The 22221-nt window shown below is 35.0% G+C and overlaps 6 protein-coding genes across 6 annotated transcripts, besides 1 other annotated feature; 2 read left to right on the top strand and 4 right to left on the bottom strand.

Moving 5' to 3' along the window:
• Window positions 1-304: 304 nt before the first annotated feature.
• BEWA_009380 (hypothetical protein) lies at window positions 305-11950 on the top strand (the record flags this gene model as incomplete). The annotated part of the gene is made up of 5 exons (XM_004831133.1): window positions 305-490; window positions 526-703; window positions 738-866; window positions 902-1067; window positions 1102-11950. 5 exons carry the CDS (start codon window positions 305-307, stop codon window positions 11948-11950), a joined length of 11508 nt encoding a protein of 3835 aa, XP_004831190.1.
• Window positions 11951-11977: 27 nt separating this feature from the next.
• Window positions 11978-14848, bottom strand: BEWA_009390 (hypothetical protein; the record flags this gene model as incomplete). The annotated part of the gene is made up of 1 exon (XM_004831134.1): window positions 11978-14848. One exon carries the CDS (start codon window positions 14846-14848, stop codon window positions 11978-11980), a length of 2871 nt encoding a protein of 956 aa, XP_004831191.1.
• Window positions 14849-15337: 489 nt separating this feature from the next.
• Window positions 15338-17268, top strand: BEWA_009400 (DNA helicase RuvB, putative; the record flags this gene model as incomplete). Its single annotated transcript, XM_004831135.1, has 6 exons — window positions 15338-15641; window positions 15845-16108; window positions 16161-16301; window positions 16377-16537; window positions 16618-16866; window positions 16903-17268. 6 exons carry the CDS (start codon window positions 15338-15340, stop codon window positions 17266-17268), a joined length of 1485 nt encoding a protein of 494 aa, XP_004831192.1.
• Window positions 17269-17362: 94 nt separating this feature from the next.
• Window positions 17363-18519, bottom strand: BEWA_009410 (hypothetical protein). Its single transcript, XM_004831136.1, has 2 exons — window positions 18315-18519; window positions 17363-18120 (listed from the first exon to the last, which is right to left on the bottom strand). The coding sequence occupies exons 1-2, from the start codon at window positions 18349-18351 to the stop codon at window positions 17414-17416; spliced, it is 744 nt and encodes a 247-aa protein (XP_004831193.1). The 5' UTR covers window positions 18352-18519; the 3' UTR covers window positions 17363-17413.
• Window positions 18350-18370: a sequence feature (AT_rich).
• Window positions 18520-18759: 240 nt separating the features above from the next.
• Window positions 18760-20638, bottom strand: BEWA_009420 (uncharacterized protein family UPF0027 domain-containing protein; the record flags this gene model as incomplete). Its single annotated transcript, XM_004831137.1, has 6 exons — window positions 18760-18903; window positions 18942-19353; window positions 19387-19643; window positions 19679-19875; window positions 19961-20188; window positions 20365-20638. 6 exons carry the CDS (start codon window positions 20636-20638, stop codon window positions 18760-18762), a joined length of 1512 nt encoding a protein of 503 aa, XP_004831194.1.
• Window positions 20639-20759: 121 nt separating this feature from the next.
• BEWA_009430 (succinyl-CoA ligase, putative) lies at window positions 20760-22112 on the bottom strand (the record flags this gene model as incomplete). Its single annotated transcript, XM_004831138.1, has 6 exons — window positions 20760-20902; window positions 20974-21105; window positions 21140-21575; window positions 21680-21817; window positions 21918-22022; window positions 22074-22112. 6 exons carry the CDS (start codon window positions 22110-22112, stop codon window positions 20760-20762), a joined length of 993 nt encoding a protein of 330 aa, XP_004831195.1.
• Window positions 22113-22221: the final 109 nt, after the last annotated feature.

Below are 22221 nucleotides of genomic sequence, written 5' to 3' on the forward strand. Positions count from 1 at the left end.
ACGATGTAAAACATGAGCTGATATGTATATTTATTTGAAAAGACGATGGAAACCCATGTATATCGAACCCTTTCAGATATGCATTCTCATATCTACCAGATAATTATAAATCACTGAAAATATAGAAATGGAGGTGAATATGGAGCATTCTAGCATCGGCGGCCATATAGGCCTCTCCGTTCCATTAAACACAAATCCTAGAGATGCACAAATTATAATGGAAGTAGATAATAACAAAGGTTGGAAACGTGTTTAAAATATCAAATGTTTAGATTATTTTGAAGCTAAGAAAGCTATAGAACAAATGTTTCAGAGTATTAATAGGGGTCCTGTTGAGAGTTTTATAGATACATTCAAGACAAACTACAAACATTTGAAATCTATTTTATTGAATTATAACACAGAAAGTCCTATAGCAGACCTAAAATCGCAATGTTTAGCTCTCATAGAGTCATATTTAAATGTCGAAGTTGTAGACATACCCTTTAAAGTAAGTCTCATGCATAAAATTTACACAAATTACAGAGAGATATCGCCACATTATGTCTTAATATGATACTGACTACTTCACTTTTTGATAGTGCTTGTTTGAAGATTTTAAAATTATTGCTCTCCGACCCGAAATATTATGTTAATATTCCACAAATAGATCATGTTTTTGAGGCAACCATGAGATTACTTAACTCCTATCCAAATATTAGCGGTTAGTACATCTATTGTGTTGTAAAAATTTGCAGATAATGATTTCCAGCGACTTTTGGTACTTTTTGACATATTGGAGCTTTTAATGTTGAGCCCTTTGTTTTCAAAGAATTTCGTACCATTTTTGCCAATTCTAGCAAAATCAATTAACAGTGACAATAAAGGTATCTTATATGATCGATTTTTTTAAATATTTTAGGACAAAATTCCAAATATCATCTATCACTTATCAGATTGACATGCTTATCATTAAGGTTGTACACATCTAACAACGTCACATCCTATCTCAACTATTATTCGTTTATTAGTGACCTGTTTTCTCAATTGGTATTGATGTCATCATCACCAATGGGCTATTCCGCTAGGTTAGTGATATTGTCTAGTAGACTTTCTCTGCAGGTTAACACTAATTTCTTCAATGGGTGTTTTTGCAAAGTTTGTATTCAATAAGAACTTTCTAAAGACTCTTTCAGAAGGAGGTGTTTTGAACAACCTTCATAATATGTGTGCTTCTGACCCTATACAAAATATAGGGGTTCTTACTTTGGCAATAGAATGTCTTAAAAAGTTAGATATGGATAGTTTTTCACAGCAGGTTTTCAACAAATGCTCAATGCTCATAGAATATTCCTTGGTTAGTCCAAACTATCACGTTAGAGAAAGATGCTTCACTTTGATTTCTGTATTTATTGGATATTTGGAAAGGTTCATTTTAAAGCTTGACCCTGAGTATCTGGACAAAGCATACAAGTTTATCTCACTGATGTTTTTTACAACTTCGAATAATATTTGGGAGTTTAGAGTTCTGATAAATCGATGGAATGACAATGGTTTTGTAACATATTTTAGATCAACAATTATTATTTTGATTGATATTCTTATAAGTTGTACCAGGATCTTGTCTGATAGAGATGTGGTATCTGATGACAACAAGCTGTATAGTAAGAAGGGCTTAACACGTACAGAGGCTGTTGAAATTGGTAAAACATTCTGTTTTATATTGCAAATTTCGTCGAATGCGAATTTGAGGAGGATACACTGCTTGCACAGCGATTTTGAGGGTTTTTTCTTGCAGGAATACGAAATAAGAGATATAATAAGATTTTCTGTGAAATTTTTCGTTTCTTTAAAGTCGCCACTGATTGGAAAAATGTTTAGTTTGATATTACCAATTATATTTTCCATGGCTATTTCGGATAACTTTCTATTTTATGCGTTAGAGTGTTTAAGCCATGACTTTTTTGATTTATTCTCTCATAACTACCTGTCCTTTATTATTCTTTTGTTAGAATCTGAAGGTTCACTGGTAGAATATTTGAAAAAAATTACAAACTATAGCAGAGGTGTTCTGGGATATTATATGGATTCAGGTCTTCACGAAAGCAATTCTTTGAACATTTTAGAACATGGATTATTGGATACAGCTATACTAGATCGCATATCTATCGTTATCCCAACTAATACCGAATCTATAAGATATATAAGGGATGATATTAAGGATTTACTACATTCACTTCTTTCTTTCCCTTTCGATTCAACATGCGCTATGTTAAAACATTCGATTTCGATATTTAGAAATATAAATATGGCAGATAATTCTGGTATTGTTTATGAGAATTTAGACTCCGTTATTTTGAAGTTTGCAAACAAAATATCAATAGAGGGTGTACATTTAGATTGGATTGAGCTTTTTCTTGTGGTATCTGCTAAAGGTCCATACACCTCAAGTTTCATTTCAAAATGTTCAAAACTATTGTTCCCAATTCTGATAGGTTCGAACACAAAATTAGTAACTACATCTCTGGAACTATTGGAATCATGGACAGACAATTTTCCTATTGATGAGTTATACAAAATATTATCCTTGGCAAAGATACACTCATCATACACCATAAAGCCACAGTTTATAGAATGCATTTCGCGGTTTTTAATTGACAATAACCTTCCTGATTACGAGGTGAATTCAAAGATTGCATCTAGGATATTCTCTAAATTTGGTCCACATTCATTAAATTTCTTATCTGAATTTCCGATTGACCAGTCTTATAATTTTTCTCTTGCTCTTCCGTTAGGCACTGGTGTCTCTAATTTACGTACGAATCCAATATCTTTACCTGTACATGATGGATTGAGATGTATTATTCGCCTAATGAATAAAAATGACACAAACATGATGGAGTTGGAGGCGTCTTCTAGGTTTATTTTGACGGTTTTAGCCCCAATAATGGATTACAGTACTTCTTTGTCTAGTTTTTGGTTATCTTTCATTTCTGAGAAAAGATGTATAAATCTTCCAAATTTTACATCTTGTGAAGATGTAACAGATTTTATTAATCTTCTTGTTTGTGCTTTTGTTAAGGTTTTAGCTAGGCATACAGATATTTCTGTGAACAACTTATCTATGAACGATGGAGATTGTAACACGCTGAACAATTCTCTAAATGACATTTCTCTCTTGAGAAAGGCCCTCCTGAATTATATTGTTTTACTTTATTATGGCAATATGGAAGGTTCCGTTGAAAAAACGTTTGATCCATCAATCCTTATAGAGGCTTTTGCATCCAGGTTGATTTATATTTCTGACAAAGAGAGCATTTTATTAGGAGATACTGTTCATCCAATGGAGAACAAAGTAGCTTCCGATTTTTTTTCAGACTTATTTGACCTTTCAATATCCGTTCCTAACATTCTGACAACAGGCAATTCTGACACTTTTCCAAAGGTACAACTTGGACATGACGGATTGCCAGTTATAATTATGAATATTCTAATTTTACATTGTAATTCAAAGGATGAGAGGAGAGGTGCAGGAGCATGTAAACTTATAAAAAAATTATCTGATGACAAGCCAGATTTTGTGAAGCCGTTTTTTCCTGAAATTGCTAATGCCGCTTTGGAGATTGCTGAATCGAAATATTTTCAAGTTTCGGAGGAATTAATATTGTCAATTACTGCTAGTAATAAGGAACAGATGTCTAAGTGGAGCCTTACCTTGCTGGACCATCCTAATCACAGAATTAGACATATAGGACTCTTGTGTTTGGAAAGTATAGATACATTGGGGGAGTTATCACAGAGAGTAGAATCTTTATTAAACGAATCCATTTATCCAGATGTTCTTGTACATTTATCAATTGAAACATATAGTTCTGCGCATATCGAAGTAGCTATCAAGAATATAGTCAAGTCTATTCGTAAATTGGAGGATATAGATACTTCATCATTGGACAAATCTGAGAATCTACTTTACTTATCACTAACAAATGACCTTTTAACTAGAGAGGAACACAAAGAATTGATAAATAACGTAGATGAAGAAGTCATTGACGCCTTATTGATTTCTCTTCTTGGACTCATGATAGTTTCTGCTGAGGATATTACCTGTGAAGCGAAAAAAGTCCTGGAAAATTCAAAAAATGTAACGGTTAGACCAAAAGTTGTTTCAAGGGCGCTTGAACCGTATATAATACAACTGCAAACTATTTTTGATTATAATCTACTTATGAGGATTTTGAACGTTGCAAATATGTATAAGGTAAACTTGGATTATTCCCTGAGGGAATCTCTTATAAACATAGCAAGAACTGTTGTTGATGGACAGATGCACCCTTCTTCATGTTCCGAATACAGAAATGTTCACTTTATAAACTACATAAAAACTTTAGTTGAGTTGGGAGCAGGTAAACCATGTTTGGATCTAATTTTTGATAGGTGGTTGGAATTTTTTAATTATGGTAGCAGAGCCATAATTCCCGGATCATTATTTTTATCAGTTTGGAGGTTATTTGAATCGATTGGTGATTTACACGGAATCTACGACCGTCTTGTTAAAAAGCGATATCTGATGGATTTCATATATTTCACTGATGCGTCAGTTTTGAAACTTTTTGTTCCATCGATTCCTTCTTTGCTATCAGATGACACTAGTGACACTTTATTCCAACTATTGCACATTATCCAGTGGATTGTACATACATCTCCAGCTGGAATTCCACCAAAGGATTTGAAAGCCATACTTAGATCTCTCTCCAAGCTTTCTAATTCAGAATCTATACACTTCGAACAACCTTTTAGCTCATTTGATTGGGATTATGATAGAATTCTGGGAACAAAAATTTCCAACATCTCTTACTCGATCCTTGAAATGTCTTATAATATTTGTGACTCTAGTACTTTGGCTGAGTTTAGGGGATCCATACACTATCTTGCTAGGCATTCAGAATCATCTATAGATGGTATGATAAATACGGATTTGGATATTTATAAAGAACTTGTACTCTACAACCCGGTATATGCATTTTCATTCACTAGCCGGGATACAAAGCTGATAAGATTGTCTATATGCCTTAATAGTGAGTCATTTTTTCCACAGGTGAGTGAACATAGAATGCTTCTTGGAGATATTGTTGATTTATCTTGGGACTTTTTGTTGCACGGAAATAGCCTCCAAAAGTTAATGGCGATTTATTGTTTGACAAAAAGTGTCTCTCTATTCGGAATATCACCTGTTGGTGTACTTTCCCTTTTCAAGAGATTTATAGACTTGGTAGCGTCATACGAAATTCATATTTTGTTAAATATGAAAGATACATTTTCTCTGGATTTTCTTAGAGATCACCTTTCTGAACTTCCGTACGGTAATAATCTATTTTCCCTCATATATACAACAGCTTCTATGCTAATTCTACCACTATCTGGAGTAGCTACACCTAAACAACTTTGGGAGGAAATACCTGAAATTAAGTATGATGAAAGCGTTGAATATCCTATTTGGGTTTGGTTTTTTATGAAAAAGATAATTTCGACCGAGGGAAAACTAAATCTATTTATACCTCTTGTAGCCTCTATAATACCCTATATAGGTGGATATTCGGATTTAGTAAGGGTATTTAAAGGATTTTTTGACGACATTTTGATGTTAATAGGGAATGGATCACCAGAAAATCCAAATCATTGGTGTTGTTATCATTTAGAAGCATTTTTTGGAATTTTATCAGCATTTGACAGAGCAAATATAGAGATTGATGATAGGTTAATATCATTCAATTCCTCCAAAATACTTTTGTTCTCTTTGGTCCATAATGTTAATGTAGACCATTTGTTAAGGTTTGAAGATGTATTCTTTAAGTATTTTTTAAAGTTCTATCCATTTGAAGCTATGGATTGGATCATGAAGTCAATTACACTTATTAACTTGAAAAAAGATATGATATTCACAATACCCAACATTTACCAGATTACATTTACGTTAAATGGCTATGAACCGGGACAAAATTTGTCATCAGAGTATATAAGTCTCTACAATGATTTACAACTAAAGAAGGTATATAAAACTGAATATAACTGCAGTTTAAAAAATATTTGTTTCTACAAGGTTGCTCTTTTTGTTGTTAGAACCATAAATAAACTCTTAGACCATCTTAATCCAAAATGTTTCGAGTTGAATGATCTCGTAGGTATTTTCTCCAAGTTATGGCCAATAAGATTTTCTTTGGTGTCCATAGAATTTCAGAAATGTCTTTACAAACTGGGTACACTATATTTTGAGCAGTTCGGGTTATTTTGTGATAGTATATCTACTGATTCTACAGTACAGAATGTAGAAAAATCTTTTATTGGGTGGCTTAGCACTTGTATTAGAGAAGAGGTATCATCCCTGTCCAAAAATTACCAAAGTTATGATGATCATGCTGGAATCACAGTAAATGATGATACAGGATTATCTGCTGTGAATTCTGATTTAGGTACTGATTTAAATAAACTTGGAAGTAAATCATACCTTAATATCTCTGATATTAACAGTAAGTATATACCAGGAACATCCTTTTCAACAGCCATACGGTCATTAATGACAATTTACAAGGTTTTTTTGCCTAATAGGGATCTTCTAACCACTATAGTTCAGTCCACATTGCCTGGATTCCTTGAAGCATTGTTAACTATTTTAAAACTTAACACCGACAAAAAACACATTAATGCATTTTCGGAAGGTAAAATAAGAGTCCAAAATTCAGTCTGGTTGTTACCACCAGAAAGAGATATATGGGATGTAGTTCAAATTGAGAATGGTCTTCTGGTGGAACATGATGGTGGGAGAAGATTAGACCAACTAATTTCATTAGCATCTGTTGCTCTGCCACTATTGGATGAAAATTCCCAATCTGTATTTTTGGAAATCGTTTCAATTATTTTTGATAACTCATTGCATCCATATAGCAACAAACTTCTACACAGCATTTCTGCAACATTGTCATATATTGCACCAGAGTTAGGATTTGGAGTGTTGGGGGAGGAATACAATCAAACGTCTGAAGACCAGCCTATTATATGCATGAATACTAATGCAAACCCATTCAGAATAGTTTGTGTAGATTCAGATTTAGAGGGGTGTATTTCAGAAGATCTCATAAGAGAGATTTTTGATTGTGAACAGACAAACGACTATCCAAATGCACTTTTAGAGATGGATCAGGGGAAGGAAGTGGAGGTTACTTTACAATATGCTGATTTTTCAGCCAAGAAAAAGAATAAGTTCAAGTTTATACCATTCGAGACTTTAATTAATTCTGTTGGAGATATTTCAAAGTTGTACATTAATGAATCTCAAAATGATCTTCTTTTTAGGATACTACTATCTATGAAGGGACTATCAAAACATCCAAGGCTTTCCAATAATTTTAACAAACTTTGCATACTCTCTATGGATAATATAGAGGGAGTTGAGGAAGCGTTACAGAGAAAATTTGTTACGCACATATCGACCATAATTAAGAATTATCCGGAGAATTTTGATTACTACAAGTATATAGAAACACAAGATTTACATTCATCACTTTATTCTGCGTTTTCGCCGAGCCATATTTTAGAATCAAACGACGTTTTTTATATTCCCATGTTTTTGGATGCTGTATATCCCCTTTTTGTGAAAGATTGTGAGGTAGCGGTTTCACAAGATTATCCAAAACTGCCCGCACTCTTCAGTTCATCAAGAAGCAACTCAAACAGAATAATTGATATGATTTGTGATCATAAAAATGGTGATTTTGTTAAAAAAAATGTTTTGTTGCTGCGGGAATTCAGAAAGATGCAGCTTGTACAGAAGCTCCAAGTTGCTGATGTTGATATGGATGATAATCTAGATTCTTTGGAATTTTCTGATGATGAAACAAAGGATATAAACAATATCCTCCACATTATTGCTGACTTTAATGTGCAATATCTTCTAAAGTATATAAAATGTGGGTATGTTCTGGATTCTATCCGTGGATTGTGGCACTTTGATAGACACTTTGCCTCTAGAGTTTGGGTTTCTGTATTTCCACAGCTATACTCCCTTTTATCTGAGCAACACCAATCAAACATTTCAACATCCCTACGCCTTTATATGTCTAGGAACGAGCATTTGACAAATAAAAGTGGTACATTGCGAGTGATTTTGACTGCAACATTAAATTGTTATCCTCCAATAACCATAGCCCCCGAAATTTTAAAACATTTGGCGCTAAATTTTGGGTGTTGGTACGAATCCATATATCAACTCGAGAAGCAGATTTTATCGCAGCCTTTGGACATTACACGTATATCAACTGTTCTCTCTGACTTACTCGATAAACTGAACTTGGACGACCTTTCAATCGGAGCTACTAGAACGTGGAATATTACTACAGAAACTAGGTTGGCATTATGCTACTACCAGCATTCACATTGGAAAAGGGCACAAAGAGAATTTAACATTATTATGGATTCTCTTGTACTTACTGGCCAAACTGCAGAAACTGTTTCTGGATTTGACGAATCTAAAGTCTGGTACAACGGATGGGTGCAGTGTACCAAACAACTATCTGAATGGAACCATATTAGGGATGTTTCATATGCAGCAGGTGATCAGAAATTGTTCATGCAGGCAAGTTCCGCTCTACATGATTGGACGGGTACAGATGATACAGTATGGAAAAATGAACCTTTTTTCTGGTGTTTAGACAATGCAGAATATCTTATAAATAGAATAAACTATAAATTTCATGCGGCTACATTACCGTTTAAGCAGATTCCTTCGAACACTACTCCTGGCTTCTTTGTAAATGAGTCCAGGTTTATGAAAAAATTAGTTAGCGATGGAGAAGGATATGTTTTGGATTCATGGTTTAGGTTTCCCGGGAGATTATGTGAAGCCCACCAGAGTTCGATTCGCCTAGGACAGCGTCTCTTGGAAGTTGATGAGAGTATAAAATATGTTTCTAGGGCACTATTTTCTTTGTATAAGGGTGTACCGATAGAAGATATTTCAATATTAAACAAATGGAGGAAACGGTTACCCAGAAAGTCAGATCAGCCAACAATGTGGCATGATGTATTATCTTGGCGTATCTTTGTCTATTCAACAATAAGATCTATATTCACAAGTAATCCTGTCATGTCAAAGGATCTTAAACAAAGCATAATACTTACTGGCCAAGACTATCCGTGGACTATGGCAAAATATGCTTCTATAACCAGACATTCACATCAATTACCACTAACAGCTTCAGTTTTGCTACATAAAGCCCAGAAGTTCCTATTATCTATTTTATCAAAGAATAATTTAATAGGGGAGGATTATTATGCAATAATTATAGAACGATTGAAACAGTATCTCGCGTTTTCCATGAACATACCTGATGCACTCAAGAATGTTATCACGTTTGATTTTGAAAAACTTCCTAATAGAGGATTTGAAACACTTAAATCCCACGTTGTTAGACTCAAGGCAGAAGCAATAAATCGCAATTCTAATTTCGAATCAAATAAGAGGCAAATTCCATTGGATTTGGATACTCCATGTAAATATATGCTTGAAGCTCTTAAGCTACAGCCTTTACTCTCCAAGAACTGGATAATTTGGGCTAAATTTAATGATAATAAGATAGATCACACTTCAGTTGCAAAGTGGAAGAACTTAGAAGCAACGTTCCCCAAAGAATTCTTTGAAAGTGCAATAACTGGATATCTTACTGCAGTTTCCATTAGACCAGAAACACATTGGCTACTAATAAAACGTGTACTCGTTTTGTTAGGTGAGATACATCGTGGAGGTGGAGGAGTGAGTGAAGTATTTAAAAAATTTGGGGAAAGAGTGCCCACTTTCATTTGGTTGTTATGGTTGCCTCAACTTATATCACGGATACATAGGGTGGATAGCTTGGAAATTCAGCATATCTTAATGATTTTGATGATGAGAGCACCACAACAAGTGTTTTACTCCCTGAGATGTGAATATCTTTCGGAAATGTCTAGAAGCGGATCTGAGTCCCCAGACTCAAACAGTGTTAAGAGGATCTTAGCTTCTATTCTATCTTCCAATCCATCAGTTGGTACCGTTCTGGAGTCCTTTGCAAATACAATGAACCAGCTTGGGAAACCTGATATGGTTGATGAAATTCTTTGTGCAGCTGAAACAATTTTTGAGGAGTGTCTTGATCTTCCATTCAATGAAAAGATACCCGCACCAATGTTGAGATGTTTGACCACAAGAATGCCCCAAAGATGTAGCACAGACAATGAGAATCATTCTGAAACATCTCGGCTTAGTATTGTGATGAAGGAGTTCGCTGACTATTTCAGAACAGATTCTGGAGTAATAACGTGTGGAGAGACAATGAACAAATTATTGGATTTGATCACTAGCCTGAACTCTTTTGCAACAAGTTCCAACTATTTAAAGATCAGGGAACAATTATATAATAAAAATGCATACCAATTTTGCCAAAGATTAAGGATTTGTAATCTTTCACTTCAACTACCTACATTGCAATATCAAAATTGCTCGTTGGGCGGAAAGAAGGCTGTTTGTTTTGGAGAGCCTTGTAATATAGTTTCAATTAGCCCAAAAATATTGAAGAGGAAACGTAGAAATCACATAATAAAGTCCATTGTTATACTCGGAAGTGATGGTCAAAAGCATGTTTACTCTCTGCATCCGTTGACACTACAGAATCAAAAATCTGAGCAACATTTATTCCAGATGGTGAAGCTTATGAATACATATTTATTAAAGTACAATGAAACTAGAAGGAGGAACATTATACTCCCTGCAACAAACATTGCTTCTTTGGATCCATATGTATGTCTAATGGAGGACGATATCAGGGATCAGACTCTTTCAACAATTTTCTCAAATGCTATTTCTCTTGAGGATTTTATTGAATATCCCAGTGAATCTTCTGCCTCATCTCAGGAAAATATATCCAATCTCACAAACAACTGGAACAATGCGCATGAGGATACAACTCTTCTGTTGTTGGTTTTACATAAAATGTTATTGGAATGGAATGTCACGAAAAAACTATCAGAATGTTGGAACAAGTACAATTCTGTAAACGTGGATAATTTGTCTTTCACTCAGGTTTATCAGCTATTTAAGGAAAAACAATACCCATGGTTTGTAACATGGTATAAGAAGATACATCAGGACGTCCTTCAGGATGCATATAACCAGCTGTGTGATATTGTTCCTGATAACATTCTAGTTAACTATGCACTAAAATTGTACAAGGATTATCAGTCTTTTGTTCAATTCAGGAACAAGTTATCCATAAATTATGCTAGTCAGGCTATTTTAAGCCTAATGTTTGCAACGCCATATGCAACTCCTTCAAAATTATCATTTAACTTCCGCACCGCGACAGTAAAACAGTTTGATTTTAGTTTGAACTTTTCTCGTGACTTTTTCGTTGAGTTCTCGAAAATAAGGATTTTTAGACTTACAAGAAATGTTATGAATTTGATCGGCTCAGTTTGTAGACTTGGAACTCTTCCTGCTGTTATTTTTGCATTCTCTTCTTGCATGCATAAATTCAAAATGGATGTAAATACAGCACTAACAGCAATATTTGCGGACGAATTTTTACATTTAGGAACTGAAACAAAACCTATGCAGCAGACCTCTGGAAATGCAGAGATGTCAGAAACTAATGATAACCAGGAGATGATAAACTTGCCTAACAATGCCATTGGAGTAAACAGTCAAGCTTCAATTAAGGTTACACCTTGTATGCAACAAACTGTACAACCTACTCCAGGGAAACCAGAAGTCACCCCTTTGGATGAATATATAAACAGGGTCGTCAGTTATTGTTCGTATCTAAGATCCCCTCTAGACAATGAGAACTGTAACGTGCCTATAAATTACATTGTAAAATGCATAATAGATGCATCTACCGATTCAAGCATGCTAGGAAAACTCAAGACTAGCTACCAACCATGGTTTTAAAATCTGTAATGTACATGTACTTTAAAGTTATATGATCGTTTTTATATCTCTGTTGCTTATAATATTTATCGTGGATGACCCATAAGACACTAGTCTATACGGTAAATAAGATGGTAATAATTCAACGAGTGTGAAGTTTACTACTGACTTTCGTTGAAAAACTTGCTGAGCTGCAGCAGATTGTTTTTTTCCATTTTTGGAAATTCCTCCATGCAAATCACTATAAACACACATATCATAACCCATAGAATATTCCAATGGGTGTTCTAATTGGTCAAATTCAAAGAACCTACCACAAGGACCACCGCAATGTGCACAAGAGATATCGGAGCAAAACATTTCTCCATTAATACAACAAGTGACATCTGTTGTACAGAATGAACTACTATCCTTGAATTTAGGAAATTTAGTTGTGTTTGAACTTCCAAATATTGCAATTTTGTGCGCTAGATTCTTTTTAAATAGAATCCTTATTGAAATTAATGTTGGAGCGGTTACCACTATATTCACAATGTCAGTAGTTTTTAGCGTATATTTGTGATAATTTGACAGTAGATCAGAATTTATCACATCAATAGATAATTCGGTCAAAGCAGGATATGGAATCTTGAAAATGGATGACGGTTGTTCAGAGTGAATTACAATTCTAAAATTCCCACAACTACCTTGTTTAAAGGTAGATGGTATAATTGTGTATTTCCCAGCTCCTAAATAGGAGCTTATTGCACATGCATGTATTTTGTAGTCATTTGAGCTCATTACTTGTTTTGTTTTAAGTGCACGTACAGTGGCAGCTCTTCCTTTGAAAATTCGCAAATTAACGGAGAAGGGAGATTCAGATTCTAATATTATTATTACGTTTGTATCCATTTCAAATTCTAACCTAAAATGAGGATTATTGAAAAATTGAACTATGTCATTTGGGTTACCTCCGGAGCTATTTTCATTCCACTTTCCCTCACAAGTGTTCATTATCCAATTATTTCCTATAGCTGATGGAGCTTCTTTTAGCTTGATTTTCCCCGTGCTATACGCTTTCAATGTATAAAAGGAAGATTTTTCCATCTTTTTCATGTAATATGATAGCAGAATTGTAAGAATAGGTTCAGGTTCTTGACATTTTATGCAAGTATCTGCTGCAAGTATTAATGAAGCCAATGTAGATGGATCATTTCTTTTATTAGGATTATCAGCACGGATTTGTATATCCGTATAATTATTGTTTGTAAATGGAGATTTAGCTGCAAATTCTTTTATAAGAGTGAATTTTAGTAAGATACATTCTCCATTGCTATAGACTCCTTGTACATGAGGCATACTGGGACATATTACAGGTGTATCCTGTTTGAATGCATGCATGGTTAAATATTTAAAACTGGATTTCGTAGAATTTCTGTGTTGTAATAGCAATAGATACACAGTCACTGCATTATATTCATCAAATGAAACCTGAAGCTGAATTTGTGGATTGAATACTGACAAATAAATGTCCTCAGGCACTATTGAATTCATAAATAGTTCACTTCTCTCCCATTTTAAGTGTAATGTAGTGTTAAAACTAAATAGTTTGGGATTCCAACAAATATAAAGATGCGAAAACCAATCTAAAACATCTTCCCATGATATCCAGAATGTGCCATCATCATGCGTATCTGGATAGTAATTTAACCCTTTGCACACATTTTTGTTCCAGGAATTCTTATCTGTAGGAGAATATTTTTTTTTCCACCTAATTTTTCCCCAAGGGTTCTTAAGAAACAAAAGACGGGCCACATCACCTTTACCCAGATTTACTTCTGCAACTTTCAAAACACTATAGGCATGGCAGCTGACTATTCCAGATGAACTAGATATACCTTCAGTAAACCCCAATCCGGATGGTACAGCATCCCAAATCTCTGACGTTCCCAAACATACCACACAAGCCCCCGTATTAAATCCAGAGTATAAGTTATCCCATATCCTTTTCCATCTTAATGTATCCGAGGGAGGATTAATGTCTATGGAATAATTAATAAATCTGGAAGTTGATTCCGTAGATTTTTTGCTATTTAAATAAGAAGGGAGTTGGATAATTTCCGGAATCCATTCAGTGAGGCGATATATGTCGATTCCTGGATTAGTAGCCTGAATGGTATAGCTTCGACCTAGAAGCTGAACAAAGGCCTTTTCAAGCAATGTTACCCAAAGTTCTCTACTGTCTTTTGAATGTGCACAGAGTAATTTCCCATCTTCTCTTATTGGAACATAATCATCAACAAAAATACATCTGGGAGATCCATTAAAAAATAATTTACATCCAATAGATATATCAAATGACTCTAAGCAGAGGGAATTTGATAATTGATGCTCTTCAAGTGCAGATGCTATCTTTTTTGTATCCAATAGACTTATAGCTGAAGTCAAGAGCTTTACTTTGTGAAGCCTTTCGTATTCCGATAAGCTAGATAATGAAGCCAAAAGAGAACAATCACCTACATATCCTTGGACTATTCTTGTACTACAAGGGACATTTTTGAAAATTGCTACACCTTCTACACTAGATAAATAGCGGATCCATCCTTTGAATTTCGAGTTTTGTTTTGTATTTAATTCTAGACAACCAGAGGGATCAACCCATAGACTTGACATTCCAGATTTTGATTCGCAGGTTTGCTCATTATCAGAATCCAACCTTGTATCTTCTATTTCTGTTTTTGTACCACTTCTACTACCAAATATTTTACATTTCCAGTCTATATCATAGTTGTTTTTGTCATTAGAATATTCATGTACTAAATTCCATGGAGGATAACATGAAGAGTCAATGTAAGAATCATTTAGTATTAATGGATCTATAAGTTTATCACTCCCTATGTGCTCCTCATTTTCATTACGATTAGCATATTTAACACTCATATAGGCATAATCTAGATCCTTAACCGGGGGTTTGATATAATGAATGGTCTCTAAAATCTCATCCTTTGGAGCAGTTTTAGTGTCATTGTTCCGTATCTTTTTTTTAGTAAAGGATAGAAACGGAAAATTTCCAGATATTCTCACCATTCAATGCATTATTATTAATAATGGTATCTAAAGTATGTATTCATTATTCTTGGCTAAAATCCTTTCCTCTCCTTAAAAATTGCAATTATGTAATTTAAGTTCATTAAATTGTTATGAACTTTAGCGTATGTCCATGAAAATTAAAAAAACGCTCAAATACCAACTATTCGTTAAATGTGTACAAAATAAACCAATAGGCCTTATTTTACAAATAGACATCAGCTAAATTATCAATTTTAGTTTGATGCTAATACATTAATTGGTGTAGATATGAAATGTGATGTTCATGTGTTATGTGGATATTGGTGTTCTTATGGGAGGATGGTCATTCATTATACAAAGATGCAATCGGCTAACATAATAAAAGATTGTATTCCTGAGGTTAATCTTATCAAGACTGATCCAGGAATTATAAAAATTAATAAAGAACGAATTTCAGTCCATAGTCATATCAAGGGTCTCGGCGTACATTCTTCCATATTTAATATAGATACTTCGGTGGTTAATTTACCAGAAAAGGCTGGAACAAAACTCTTGAAAGATTATGAAAATTGTTTTGATTCAGGATGTGGACTTATTGGACAATTTAAGGCCAGAGAAGCTGCTCTCTTGGCTGTAGACATGATTAAATCAAAGAAAATGGCAGGTGAGTATATCAACATTTCACTTTGGTGTTTTACACTTTATTTTTTACATTGTATTATCTGTTAGCAGTGGAAGTGTCATGTATTGTAATCTCATATATAAGCCGTCTATTTTGTTTCACATTTGATTGCACATTTGCCTTCATGTCGATTTTATTGTTTTATATAAAAATCTTTACTTGTTTCTTGAGACATTTCCTCCTAGGAAAAGCCCTCCTTCTTGCTGGTCCAAGTGGAAGTGGTAAGACAGCACTTGCTATGGCAATAGCTAGAGAATTGAGTGCAAGTATCCCGTTTACAATATTATCAAGTACAGAGGTGTTTAGCAGTGAAGTGAAGAAAACTGAAATACTCAACGAAGCCTTTCGTAAATCCATTCACATTCTACTAAAAGATGAAAAACAGATATATGAAGGTGAAGTTACAGAATTGGTTGCCGAAGAGACCGAAAATCCAAGTGGAGGTTTTGGTACGTTTACATTTATATAAACTATTATTTTTCTTTTTACAACATTTTTTAGCAAAGTGTGTTAGTGCCGTTGTTGTTACTTTGAAGACGGTAAAGGGCTCAAAAACTTTGAGATTGGCCCCTCAAATTCACGACCAATTTGTTAAGGAAAAGATTACTGTTGGGGATGTTATCTATATTGAGTCGATTTCAGGTAAGTTTATGGACATTTTAGCTAAACCTTGACAGTTAACACCTTACGCATTTATACCTTTAACATGTTTGTTAGGCCAAGTGAGAAGATGTGGTAGATGTGATGCTTATGCAACAGAATTTGATCTGGAAATTGAGGAATATGTTCCGTTACCGAGAGGTGATGTCTACAAGAAAAAAGCCCTTGTACAACAAGTCTCTCTTAACGATCTGGACATTGCAAATTCACAACCAACGGTATGTAAATATTTTTTGCGTAATCTGAATTTATCACATACAAAGATCTCTACTATTAACATGATTTTATTAAAATATAGGGAGGCAACGATATTTTGTCCATGATGAACCAGTATTTGAGACCTAAAAAAACTGAAATTACTGAAAAGTTACGTTTAGAAGTTAATAAGGCTGTGAATAAATACATTGAAATGGGAATAGCAGAAGTTATACCAGGGGTTGTATATATCGACGAAGTTCACATGTTTGATATTGAGTGTTTCACATATTTAACAAAGGCCATTGAATCCCCGTTGGCCCCTATTGTCATACTATCCACAAATAGGGGGGTAAGTTTCTTTTAGTTGCTAAACAAAATCTTATAGATTTCTACTGTACGTGGGACTGATACTATAGAACCGCATGGAATGCCAACTGATTTATTGGATAGGCTCCTGATCATAAAGACGGTCCCCTACACACTCCATGAGGTAATACAGATATTGAGGTTGCGTGGAAATATAGAGTCCGTTCCGGTGGGTGAGGACGCTTTGAAAAAACTTGGAGAGATAGGAATTAATGCTAGTTTGCGTTATTGTATGGGTTTGATAGCACCAGCTAATATTTTAAGAAAGGTTGAAGACAAACCTATGATTGAATCTAAACATATTGAGGAAGCTGACTCACTCTTTATGGATGCTAAAACTTCGGCCCACAGAGTAGCACAACAGTCCAACATGTTCATTTCATAATCGCATTAAATATACTAGCTGTCAGAGAATTTACATAATTTTAAGACTATCAACATATAATATAAAATATCCATTGATAATCAGTTTATCCACATCATCAGTGGCGATCCAGACGGATGAAACATTAATAGTTTCAGTTGAAGATTCAAGTATAGATTCCCGTGATTTCCGACATTTCACTTTGCATTTGCATGGTTAGTCTTGCAAATTGGGTGTTCATACTAAGCTCTTCATGATTCTTCAATACAGCCTTATCTATACTTGCGGTATTATATCCAAACTTCTTCTCCACTTTTGCAGACACTATTGATTGGAGTGTTACAGTGATGCACTTTTTATCCAAGCTTTCCTTATTCGGAAGATTCTTGTATGTTTTCACCAGTGCTTCAAGTTGAGTGAACATGAACTCATGGACATCCAATATTTCTTCCACGGATATGTTCACATTGTCATCTTGACTATCCGGAATATTCATTATTTTGATAATCGACTCTCTTACGAGCGGATCATGCTGATAGCGTTCTACAATGTGATCTAGATCAAAGATAGTCATTCCAAGGGTTTCCAAGGGATCAGCTGGAATTAAAGGCAATGCGCGCTCATACACATCTAAAAGTGTATCTTTGCATTTGTCATTCAACAAATCATCAATAAGCGATAGCATTAGATTTTTTGTAGCATCTTGACTTGCAGATATCTTGTTTAGGAGATCCAGAACAGCGCTTCTGCTCATCTGGTCGACTTTATTTGTTGATGAATCATACCCGTGCTTATATGATTCAAATTCATCACCTTCTTCGTCATCTCCCTTAAAAATATAGTAAAACAAGCAAGCAGTAGCTGCGGCAACCCCTAAATAGTTGTTTTTAAGGTGTATATATAACTACTTCACAGAACTATCTACCAAGAGTATACCGAGAAAAATGATCACTAATACAAAATATGGATTTGTAATCAGGCAAATAAGAACTCTAATAATGGAATCTCGTTCAAACAGAGAACTTCACGATCAATGTTGTTAATCAGAAATTAAAATGCAATCTTACCTGAAGCCACAGCAATTTTAGACCAATTATTGGACATTTTATATTTATAATAAAAACTAAAGTTATAGAATGCGTATAATAGGCATACGTAATTGTTACGTTTCCCACTCTATGTACTTTGCAATGTAAGCATCAACAAACCAAGTACTGCATCAGATAGTCACAAACGTTATTTATGATTCATGAATATCCGAATATACACAGTAAATCTCTGGCATTTACACAGTGATCGATTATCTAATGGGGGTGATACAAGTACAAACACAGGTCTTGGAGTCTATATGAACTTACTTCTATTTTTCACATGCATACATATGATTTTATCATTACATTCACATTGTGTACGTGAATAAATTACACCAGCCTGTCAAATCACCATTGGAACTAGAGTGTAAATATTGATTATACACAAAATTTAGCATATTGCACAGCCTTCCACCATTATTCATCCCTTAATTACTGCAATGGGCCTAAGTTTGACACACATTTTTGAGATTCCAGATTCATGACATGTTTGTACAACTTCGGAGACGTCCTTGTAGGATTCCGGAGCTTCTTCAGTGATTAACTTTGGAGATGCGACCCTAATCTAGGAAATTTAGTGTGTGTAATGCATTTAAGGCGTACCGAAATTCCTCTTTCCTGTAAGTTCGATAAAACTTCCTTGTGGTTAAGAATTCTCCTACTCTTGTTTCTGCTCAATGAACGGCCAGCCCCGTGACATGTAGATCCAAGGGTCAGGTTCATAGCTCGCTGTGTTCCTGTTAGAACGTAAGAACATGTTCCCATGGTTCCTCCCACCAGCACCGGTTGACCAATGAGTTGGAAATCAGCCGATATCATAGGGTGGAATGGTGGAAATGCTCTTGTAGAACCTTTTCTGTGCATTAGTAATCTCTTGTGTTTCCCGTTAATACAGTGTTCTTCTATTTTTGCGATATTATGGGATACATCATACACTAGGTGCATGTCTAAGTCATCTGCAGATTCTTTTAAAACATCGGAAAATGCTTTTCTGGTTAAATGAGTCATGACACTCCTAAATGAGATGTAAATGTTACGAGAAACCTACCTGTTTACCCAAGCATAATTTGAAGCTGCAGCCATTGCTTTTAGATATTTGGTACCCTCCGGAGAATTAATTCTTGCGCATGCTAGTTGACTGTCATTTACTTTAATATCCAGTGATGATTCCATATCCACAAGAGCGTCCGAAGCCACTTGGTGACCTAATCCCCTACTACCGGAGTGAATCATTATACAAACTTGATTCTTTTTATCTATTCCCATCGTTCTTGCAGAAAATTCATCATATACATCTTCAACAACCTATATATTTATGTAGACAGAATGTAAGGATATACCTGGATTTCCGCATAGTGATTTCCCGCACCCAAGGTTCCTATTTGTGCTAATCCCCTCTTTTTTGCTCTTTGAGAGACTTTAGAGGAATCAGCCTGTATCATTCTCCCAAAATCTTCACAATGTTCCTTATCTTCAGCCCAAGAATAGCCGTTTGATACTGTCCAATCCATACCATATTGTAATATATCATCGAGATCTGAAGATTTAATCTGTTAATTATCGAATTATGTAAAGTATACAGTGAATTTAAGGAAATAACCAAAGATCATAGATAAAATTACCTTTATATTTACATGGAATTTTCCCTTCTGATCCAACACCAACAGGAATATAATCAAACAACCTCTGAACAAGATCCTCCTTTAAATGCTCAATATCACTTAATAGCAAGTTTGTGCGTATCAGTCTAACGCCGCAGTTTATGTCAAATCCAACTCCGCCAGGAGAAACAACAGATTGTTCATCGTCCATATCAAAGGCAGCTACATTTCCAATGGAGAATCCATAACCTATAATAATATCAACGTGTTTTAGATATACTGTGAATTATACTCAGATGTTTAACATAAAATTTTAAGATTGCTGATAGACGTATATCAAAGATTGACATTTATAAGAAGACACAGTTGTATACACGACTAATAAGTAAATATAATTAAGGTAACTATGATATATACCTACTAACCTGAGTGTGCATCTGGAAGGGCAATGCTATTCTTAACAATTCCGGGTAACGCAGCCACATTTGCCAATTGTTTCAAAGCAGGCAAAAACGAACCAGGTTCTTTACTATATTGTTTTAACTCATCAAATAGTAAGTTCGAGAGATTTTCATTGGCAAAAACGTGTCCTTCTACTTGCATATTAGGTACAAACCCCTTTTTAATCACGTAGAGATGTTTAATATCTTCATGACGCTCTATAAAGCTCATTTCAGAGCTATAATCAATGGTTTTCATTTTCAGATATTTATTTTTTACATTAATATACACACTCTTTGTTCTTGTAGTGTACACACCCACGACCTATAGAAAGGGGATTTATTATGGACATAGTTATAGAGTAATTAATAACTACGCGTTAAAGTTGCCTTTTGAGAGCATTGAACATTGTAATTCCCATCTCCGCGGGTGTATCTGGAACAATTACACCAGCTTCCCTTAGGGCCTTGATTTTCCCCTGAGCTGTCCCCTTGTTACCACTTATTATTGCTCCAGCATGTCCTAATACACAATTTTTTCAGACTTTAGTGTGATATATAGCGGATTTATAGATGACTAGCACATATACTTACCCATTCTTCTACCGGGTGGAGCAGCTATTCCAGCTATTAGCGCAACTATTGGCTTTTCTGTTGGGTTTTCCTTTATCCAATCAGCCAAATCTTCTTCAGCAGTTCCACCAATTTCTCCAATGACCAAAATTCCTGGATATTTATAAAGTACGTTTATGAATCATACCTTTGGTTTGTGGGTCCTTTACGAACTTTTTAATCGCGTCCGTAAAGGTAATGCCGGAAAATGGATCCCCACCGATGCCTATACAAACTGATTGTCCCAATCCAACATTGGTGGTCTGAGAGACAGCCTCATAGGTAAGTGTGCCACTCCTGCTTATAATTCCTATTGAGCCTTTCTTGTGTATATTTCCTGGCATAATTCCAATTTTGCATTCTTCTGGCTTAATAATTCCGGGACAATTTGGTCCAATCAATGTCGATTTACAGCTGGGGTCTTTAAGTATGGTCTTCACTTTGACCATATCATGTTGTGGTATTCCTTCAGTTATACAGACAATCAAGGGTACTTCAGCTTCTATTGCTTCAACGATAGCATCAGCGGCACCTGGTGGTGGGACGTATATTATGGAAGCATCTGCTCCAGTTTCTTTGACTGCCTATATTCAGAATGAGTGAAGTTGATGCTATGAACCGCATACTGGTATATGAATATCGAGAAATATGAACATCCTAGATAAATCAAATAAAGAATTGTACGTACCTCTCGTACATTTGAAAAAATAGGTAGCGTAAACTGCTCATCCAAGGAAGTCCACATGGAGCCACCTTTTTTTGGGTGGACCCCTCCGACAAAATTTGTACCATAGTATTTCAAGCATTCAGTTGCATGAAAAGTTCCCTATTAATCGATATATTTTGCATTAATGATGTTTAAATGGATATTTGTAAGCCATAATTTAGTAAGGACAGCAAAATTTCATATTTACAAATTTTCATACCTGTTTCCCCGTTAGACCTTGACAAATAATTTTTGTATCTTTGTCTACATAGACCCTGTTGGAAGAAAAGCCCCTAGAGAATTGACGTAGCGACTCGGTCCAACTCTATAGTGTAAATATGCTAGTTGATCGCAGAAGGTACGTATATGAACTTACGAGTGGATGAATTCCGTATTTTATATTACGATGGATCATATTGGAACATAAGATTTGAGAAAAGTAGAACTGTCCTGAGCGCAACACCACACACCACCAAGCACCAGGCAAACTCACAAACAATACGTGGTACGGTGTCTTTACACAG

This window comes from Theileria equi, chromosome 3 (assembly GCF_000342415.1).
Source record: "Theileria equi strain WA chromosome 3, complete sequence".
Lineage (NCBI taxonomy): Eukaryota > Apicomplexa > Aconoidasida > Piroplasmida > Theileriidae > Theileria > Theileria equi.